Source organism: Belonocnema kinseyi, chromosome 2 (assembly GCF_010883055.1).
Source record: "Belonocnema kinseyi isolate 2016_QV_RU_SX_M_011 chromosome 2, B_treatae_v1, whole genome shotgun sequence".
NCBI classification, from domain to species: domain Eukaryota; kingdom Metazoa; phylum Arthropoda; class Insecta; order Hymenoptera; family Cynipidae; genus Belonocnema; species Belonocnema kinseyi.
In genome coordinates, this window is record NC_046658.1 from 43708476 (window position 1) to 43718044 (window position 9569).

The following is a 9569-nucleotide window of genomic DNA, read 5'->3' on the forward strand; positions in this document are numbered from 1 at the left end:
TTTCTGCACTATATATCGTAGTTATCGGATTATAATAGCGCAAAATCGTGATATCGTACATTGCAAGTTTTTACATTATATACCGCATAATTGTGCAATCCATAACGTAAGAATTTAAGTTTATTACGCTATCACATTGTATTTCTTCTTTTGTGACCTCGTGAGGATTCGAGTAGTCAGCAAACGATCACATAAAAAATTAAAGATAAAGTTTACATCGATTCCGGGTGAAAGATTCACCGGAACAAAATTCGAGGTGCAACGACAATTACGACGCCAGCGCTGTCCAGCGTCGTTTAACTTCATTAAATTTGAAATAAATGGGGGACCCATCTGTCAGTTACATTTTGAACCTTTTCTAAATGGTATTAAATAAGTTCTAATTCGTCTACAATAAGGTGATTTATTTCGGAGGAAACATGTCAGTGAGAACAAATTTTTTGGTCTTTTCTGTTGTTGATTGTACATGTTTTACTGAAATAGGCTCACTTCAGCGCGACGCAGTCGATGAGTTCAGAATTATTTTCCTAACCTCAGTGCAACTCTCGCCGAAATATGTTTAATCATTAACCGTTGCAGGTCTTACCTGCAGTAAATTTTTATTTTTTTCTGTGATTGTTTTTAAATCTGGTGCCCCGATTTATAGCTCGAACTCACTCATACTCTTCCTTTTTCCCATTGCTGCTAAGGACGTCGTAGCAGACGACAGCAATAAAATTTAACGTCATTTTTTCCTCTGATATTAGTGCATTATAATATTGTTCAAAGCTCCGAGAAACGATCGTACGTTATCATATTGCGCTTTCTTGCAATATGAAGGTTTTGCGATATCATTGTGCGATATCTTTTTCTCCGTGTTGTTAGACTTGATTTGACTTTTAAAGTTCACCGTATTATTTAGGATGTGCCTTAAGACACAAAGCAAGTTACCAAATTCTCGCCTGAAGCAAGATTTTTAACCGCTTTGTGGCCGGATTACCTGACCGGATTCCGGCCGGTATTGAAGCCCGGATCCAACCAGTTTACCGTAACGTTTTTAGCCGCACCCCGGTCAGTTTCTCCGACCAAGGCCCGACTTAAACCGGGGCTATCCGGGCGGTACCCGGCTGGATTCCTGGTTGGATTCCTACACGGGACACTAAAGCAATATTACTAACTACTACTAATGTAAATAGTAAAATTCGGTTATAAATTACTAAAAGACTATTTTAAAATATACGCTAACAAGAAAAATGGTTGTGCCAACTAATAAAGTAGCGGTGGCCCTACTACCTAATTTTTCAGTGTAGAATTGGTCAATAAATGAGTAGGTAAACGTTTTCGCACATTTGAATTGGTATCGATTTCTGTTGAGAGAGAAAGGTTAGAAGAAGTCCTAAAAATTATTTAGAAGACTTTCAAGTAAATTAATGATTTTAGTAGTATACAATAATGGATAGAAAGTAGGGCACAGGAAATCAATGTTTTTTTCCAATAAGTTAAAGAATACTCTAATGAATCTATCCTTATATTTATGTTGAATTAATCAAGTTTTTTGCCTCTTTTATATATTGAGAAGACATTTAGATCTGATAAAAATTGGTTTCTAAACCAATTGACCACGTTAAACCTGAAGTGAAAATGTGCTCGTTAGTTCGTATATCTTATTAAGACCTCGAGAATCAGGTTAGTCAAAAAGTTGATCTACATCGTAGCTTTGATATAGACGAGAATGAAAGGCTTACGTGATCGTAACTGATGGCGCGTTAACGCTATATGTGATCACTAGATATATTATGTTCATGCGCTTTAACCTGAGGCCTCAGACCTCTCGTTAAATCGGCACGATTCTTCTTCTAATAAACATGCGTTCTCGCGTGAACACTAACGTTGAAAACGATGTTTATGGACGCAAGCGTGGGAAAGTTACATTTAAGTCTGAGACAAGGTTTGATTAACTATCGCTGATTAGAACTACAATTATTGTTGATAATAACTAGCTCGCGAATCAATTAAACCTCAAATTGATTAGACTGTCCCAGGGGCACTTGGCGATAATACATATTTATTTGCGTTCGAACGCATTACTGTCTCGTATCTCTCTCATGGGTATGCCAACCTGCAAAGAGATAAAATCATAAAGATTATGAATCGAGGTAATAAGTAAGGAGTTATAACTGTACGTCTTTATTGTTGGAATAGGCCGAGTGCTACTGCAATTATACTTCACTTAGTGATATCTCCAGGCTACGGCTACGTATCAAAACGAATGGATTACGAAAATATTCCTCCTCATTAGTATTGATTTTTATTGCTTTTCGCAATGCTACATTATCTATCTATTCTTTATATACATACTACAAATTTGTAAGCTTAAGTTGCCTATGTATGGGCAACTTTGACCCACAACTATACATAAGCTGAATTTCGACTTGCACCTTTCACCAGAAGTATTTGAAGAATGTGATAAAAACTAGTTTAATTTACACAATTAGTGCAACACAAAATCTTGAGAGATTATATTGATACCCGTCAGTAATTTGCGAGATATAAAGCAGTAATTGCAGTATAACTTGTAAATGAAACCTACGAAATCGTATCTTTCAATCGCCGCTTGTTATTACGCAGAGAACTGAGGCTAAACGTTTGCAAATTCGAAACGAGGCTCTGCCGAAAGCCGAGGCAATTAAAAGAATACGTGTCCTGAAATTCTGATCGATTCCTCGTTTAATTAAAATACGGTCGTTATATTTGATTCGTGAATGAAGAACGATGATATTTGGAATGTTTTGACCCTAGCCTGTAAAAAGTTTTACTTTTAATATGATTTTAATTTCAATATAATTAAATGTTAACTTTATTATAATTTAACTAGAATGTTAATTTGTAATTTAATTATTTTGTAATGAGACTGGAATAATTGTGCATCTGTAATAAAAAAAAAGTGAATGGGTTTTTAAGAGAATATGGAGAAATAAGGTTGGAATGCTCTGTAAGTAGAAATGGCCAGTTCTGTCTAGACCTGCTTCCTTCCTTATATGCCAGTCCTACATTAAGAAAACAGATTCTTTGACTCAAAGAAATGTAATACTGAATTCGCCCAGTCAAATATCTCTTCGATCGAAGAAAATTTCTTTGATTGAAGTAATCTTATTTGTCAGTGTAAGAAGTCAAAATCGTGTATTGTCTTTCAGAAAACGCATAATAAAAGTGTTGTAAAACAAAGGGAGAAATAGAGGAGGGATTCGAGGTAGCGCCTTAATGGAAACGAGTTAACGACTCATGGAAACGTAAATTCAGTCACGTACAATCGAATAACGATCGACGAGTGACCAATCAAGGGTCATTATATATAAGCTTACCTACCGGTAAACATTTCGCTTAAGCACCGCAGGTTACTTTAAAAGAAAAAAAACTATCGTCAGATCGAATGTCTTTTACATCATTCTGTCGCTATAATTTTATTTTTAATTCTTTTAAATCTGCACAATAGTCGCAATATATGATTTCTCATTTTATTATGCAACTATGTAATATAATTTTACTTCTTAATATATACTAGATGATAAGTTGGGGGGGGGGGGGTCCACATATCACGAAAAATATTTTCAGTGATTTTTGACTTATCCCTCCCTTTGTGATGATTTTCCTCCTCCAAGTGTTATGTGATAATAAAACTGGCCACCTGCTACTTTTAAATACGAAATGTAAAGGTGATTTCATATAACTTTCGATCAAACAATGAGTAATGATTTGAAGCTATTTGACACTAGCACGAAAATGCTTTTAATTAAATTCTTTAGACATTTTTTTCATTTGAGAAAATTAAATATTATCTTAGACGGCATAATAACATAATAGATTATTTAGACGGTAGGCAGCCTTATAAACTACTAAATTTGGGTGTGTTCATAATATTGGCCTTCAATGTGTAAACATGGATTTTAATTAAATTTTTTATCAGAGAAGCGTCATGTGTTACAAGACCTTTAAACCTCCCCACCTATATATGTGACACTTTGTGATGTTAAAGGTAGACTCCCTCATCCCTTTCAGAGCTATCTCACAAATACTCCCCACGTAATATGTGGACGCTCCCTAATACAATTCCTCTGAAATTAAAACAATATATATTTTACTAGTTTAATAGCAATTTATTGTAAAAAAATAATTGTAAATTTTTAACCAGTGTATTTTCTTTTTTTGTTCTCAGGACGAAGTAAGTAACACCCCGTTGAGTACAGGACGTACACATCTAAGCTCGAGTAGGGGAAATGGCACTGAAAATGTGAGATTTAAAGCAAAAATGTAGATTTAATGATTAAAGAATAAATTCTAAGGTCAATAGTTACATTTTAGGAAAACTTCTTATCGCTCACTCGTTTGCAATCGGTCACTTTGCAAACTAATATTTATTTATTTTACGAACCTCTTAAATTCGCATGTCACTTTTTTAGGGTAAGTTTTTATGAACAAAGTTGACATCCTTGAACGAATTTAAGATGTCATCAAAGGGAGTCGCGCTGTCTCCTGGAATTCTGTATCGATTCAGATATATGTGGAAGCCGCGTCGTGTCAGGGTAGTTATTCTGCTCAAAAAAGGGAAAAACTCTGTTATTGGTTACTTGTAACTGTTGGATTATCGCTACTAAATAAATCAAAAGAAAATCAAAAATCATCAAAGTTGGTATTTATACTCTTATGAGATAGTTGCATGCAACATGGTAGGGTCAGTACTCCTCTTCATTACGTCAGATGAATATCAAAATCATATACTTGATTATACAAAAAAACCATTAACATTTTGAACGAGGTTAACATTGCGAGATTAGTTACAAAAAGCTGATAGAAAATGCACATTTTTAAAATAAATCATTCCCGTGTAGAAATTATGTCCGGGTTCGGGCCGGATTCCGGCAAGGTTACCCTGCTTGTATCCGGAATCTCGGCAGGCTGCCCGGTCGGATTCTGGTTGGTTTCGTCACGCTGCGCTGGTTGGATCCCGGCCGAGTTACCCGATCGGATCCCGAATACAAATAGGGTAACCCGGTCGGGATCCGACCGGTTTTTGACTGGGCTCCTCGGTCGCATTTTACTGGAGCTTTTTCATCACAGCGAACATATTCTACCAACTGATAGAGATAAGAATCTTTGTCACCACTTATTTCCACCCGTAAAAAGATGTTGGAATTTCAATTTAAGAACTGCATTCATAATAATAAATATATTAACTACAAACATTGATTCAATGTAAGTACTAAAATATAGATTGTGACTCTTAAGTTTCTGTATGAAATTGCATTGTAAGAAATTAAAGTTAAATTGCATAACAAATTTACCTTAAGCGTAACTTAGTTTGCATAGGTATTTTTACAAGATATAAAATAAATTTCAGGGGTTTCACGTGACATCCTAACCTATGAAATCGGTTCAGAAAATTGATTAAACGTTAACGTTGAAGAATATTAATACTACTTACTTATTAACAAAATAATTCACTGACCTATAAAAATATCCACTTGCTCCAGAAAATAGCATACAATTTTGTGAAATTTAATAAATTTCGTAACGGACAGACTGGCGTCCATCGCCGTTTTACTGCGTTTTTAGCATTAAATACTCCGGAAGTCGCCGAATCGTTATTACGTGAAAGCATGATAACGTAATTCAAAACCTCGTTCGGAAAAAGTGATTTCTCTTCTTATTACGTTTTTCGATTATTCAAAATAACATATAAATACATTAAAAATAAGCAAAAATCGTATCACAAAAAAAGTATAATTTCATTGGGAAACTATTTTTGAAAATAAAAAAGAAGTTGGCCAACGATTTCGCAGTCACGGCAAGTCTGGGAACCGCAGAACCAAAAGTGGGAAACCATATAATTAAAATTAGTTTAATTTTTCTTTCATAATAGATAAAAAAGCACCTAAAACACAAAAAATTGGTCTTTTGCCTGTCAGATATTTAAAAACGACCCACTTACGGCAGTCGTTTGTGGATACTCGTATTTCTTAAGATGTTTTTAAGGTTATGATGCTTCTATTATGCACCATTTTTTACCCGACTGGGTCCCGGTGGGACCTCGGTCAGATCCCGGTCGGGCAATTAACAAAATATTATCCCGGTTTGGTCTGGTCAGATTCTGGTCAGAAACCTTCTTCTGGTCGGGTCAAACCGGGCAATTTCTACACGGGTTCCCCGAAAACTTGAAATGTAAAGATAAATAATACAGAAGTGAGAGGTGGTTTGGTTGTCTCCTCTTTTTTTTTCTCCCACTTTTTTCAATTTTTGTATATCTGTCTCTAATGAGCCGTTTTTAACATCTTGGATGTTTCAGCCTAAGCTCTCGGAATTTTTAGTTTCGCATACAAATATGAAAAACGTTGTTACGCCTAACATCTTAAAACGATAGGAGATGTTACGCGATAATATTTGTATGCTTCGCGGCACGATCTTATACTTTAAACATCAACTCGTTTGAACATCCATTTTTCTCCATGTATTCATTAGGATGGTCTTTATTTGCTTTTTTACTTTTGGAAATTGTGTGCTCCTGCTTACGATTTTGGTGTGACTGCTCAAAAATAGAATGTCCACACAATTTTATGAAAATGGGTTAACATTTACACATCACCGCAGGCACCTAAGTTTCCCATTCAAAAAAATATAAGTTTGCCAAATTTCGAAAATGGTGTGCTAAAAAATTAGAATCAGAAATTGCATTTTTAATATTTGTTACCTTAGAATTTTTAAACATTGGAAAAAATAGAATAAATGATAGTAAGGTGAATTGAGGAAATAAATAAAAATGTCTGCCAATTAGGTAGTCTAAAATAGTTAATCTTGGTTATTTTCAAATAAATAATTTTAAACTTTGATATGAAAAAGATGGCTTTAGAAGGCACCAGAATATCCCTGAAATCCAAAATTTAAAAAAGTCTAAGATGGGGGCCAATTTAAAATAAAAAAGAAGCTCTTTTTTGCATTTATTTTTTAAATACTTTTAGGCTTTGCTAGAAAGATGAGTTTAATTAAAAAAATTATTTGATGATCCCCGAAGTTCTAAATTTTGCAAAAAATTATTTTTATGTCCACTGTTCACTTTACAACCACTTGTTACATTTTTTACAATAATTAAAATTCTAGGTTGATAACTATAGAAAATCAAATTTTCGACCATAATTTTTGGGTTTGCCATTTTGGAAATTTGAAAAATTTCAAGCATTTTTAAAATTATGATATTTTAAGCATTACATAGAGACTATCGTCCTTTGTGGGAGATTTATTTGAATTAAATCGAAAAAGTTACGAAAATTAATAGTTTTTTCCCAATTTTCCCAGGTTAATTTAATAGGAAACTTGAAGAACCTTCGGCGATGCTATAACGAATTTGGATCAAATTGGGAGAATAGTCTATTTTGGGTATTCGTATCAGAAGCGCAAAAGATTAAAAAAATTTAATAGATATGATGGTTTGACTTCTATAAAAGTAATTATTTTAATGTGAATAAAAAGAAATATTTTAATATAACATATATATTATTCTTAAATTATTTCAAATGTCTCAAAATGGAACTTTAGTAAATAATCGAGAAGCAAATGGTTACGCTATGCGTGCTCAACTCTTAACTTAAGATTCTAATACACATGTTGATGGATGTTGAGGAGTAATAAGAAACCACAACTGTACCTGTAAACAAAATTGAATTAAAACTTTCTTTAGTGAGAAGAGTTAAACCTTTTGTTACTTTATGTAAATTGTTCTCGTAAATCAGTTATTTTTACAAAATTGCTAAGTTCGAGAGTTTACTATTTTCGACAGATTATGTATAATTGTATTATCTTCAGATTAAAAAAAAATTGGTTGTTATAGAAATATATTAACTTACAGTAGCCAATCTTTCGTCTGGTATCGGGAAAATCAATTTCCCTGAAATGCATATAATGCATTTGGAGGTCAAGTTTGTTGTTTTTATCGCGTTTTGTGATATTTTAATATATTTATCGCCTACAATCGAAACAAATGTAAATTATTATTACCACATCAGGAACTCTATTTAATGTTAACATTCGCGCACATTTTAAGTGGTAAAAAGCGTTTAATTGTCCAGAGTAAATTTGAACTGTCACTACTCCCGATTAGGCTGTCGCCATTTTATTTCGCTGCTCCCATAATACACCGGCCCTCTTCCGATAATTCCTTCAGACACCTATTCTTAATATCCCTATTATAGCTGTACTTATTAGAGGTTTGACTATACGATATTCCCGATATATGGAAAATGGTCAAGGATATTCATTTTCGCTGATCCAGGGATCTATCTAAATTCCATCGTTCATTTTCAGCTAAATGTTTAGCTATAATAAGGAATAATATCCCTGTCACAGCTCAATTTTTTTTACCGTGTGTTTATGCGTTATGAAAATACGCAGTACTTTAAAATATTTTATACCTATTAGTTTGAAGATAAATCAGAATCAAAAGTGAGCTTAATGTAAAAAATTGCGCATCTATTAAATGCTGCGCAGCTGCAACAAAAGCAACTACAGCATATTGGAAAGCGTTTTGTTCTGAACTTTAGAAAATAGTAAGGAATGTAAGGAGAGACTATAAAGAAGAAGAGTAACGACTATCATAACAAAAACAAGGAGAGCCTAAAACTGACAGGTGATAATCGAGCCAGACTCGGAAAGCTCGGCTCTTCTGCAATTCTGCATCCATAGAGCGACTGGCGAAGGACGCTTGGTCATGTCGAAACGCTTAGCCTCGTTTGTCCAAGTATAATGGTCGCAATCATAAGTCAAAGGCTCGACTCAAACTCGTAGTCTCAACGCGAGCAGAAACACATGCAAATTCACGGAAAACACTACTGTATCGTTACTAACGTATCGTCTTTAGCTAGCATCTTTACAGAGTATATATCATATATCTTTCTCAATCGTGGCTACAACCTCACTTGGAGATCGTTCGAATTAACGATTCAATAAATTTCGCGGAAACAGAAGACAGACGATTCCTTGTTATGGCAACTTGAATGAACTAATAGTGCCATGGACGAGTCGCAATTTTATGACCCTTTGGGGTGATTCCGTTAAACCCGATTCTGAGGGTACACAGAAAAACTCACGTCAGTTATAAAAAGAATCCAATCTGCATTTAGTAAGAAGAAAGTTTCAGAAAAGCCAAAACTCGTTTAAAGATAACCAAATTTTCAATTATGTTATCGTTAATAGATTTAATCCTTTCACGATAATTCATTGTAATGAAAGGAGGTGTTTCGGGTTTCAATCCTGTTCAAAATTCAATCTTGTGCAAAATTACGAACCTTGCCGACGTTTCTTGAACATTGCAAAACACTTCTTCAGGGCTAACCTGAAACTGAGGTTGCAAATTATGTTCTTCTTATACTCTCCACATTTCTTGCGATTGGCCAGAGCGCCCACCGTCGAAAGAAGGACGGAAAGCCAGAACGTATTACGAGTATTACGAGGTGTGTTCAAAAAGTAAGGTGACTTTTTAATTTTCGCGGGCTACGTACATTCAAGTTTTAAATTTTTTGTTTTGTTGTGTTGGTACACTCGTCACG

General features: G+C 34.3%; 1 protein-coding gene across 2 annotated transcripts in view; it reads left to right on the forward strand.

Annotated features, from left to right (window-relative positions):
- LOC117168297 (homeobox protein invected-like) overlaps positions 1-9569 on the forward strand; it is a 151279-nt gene that overhangs the window by 114057 nt on the left and 27653 nt on the right. For both annotated transcript variants that reach the window (XM_033353834.1, XM_033353835.1), the window contains exon 2: positions 4193-4198. In XM_033353834.1, the coding sequence (XP_033209725.1) occupies positions 4193-4198 (6 nt within the window). The remainder of the gene's footprint in view (positions 1-4192; positions 4199-9569) is intronic.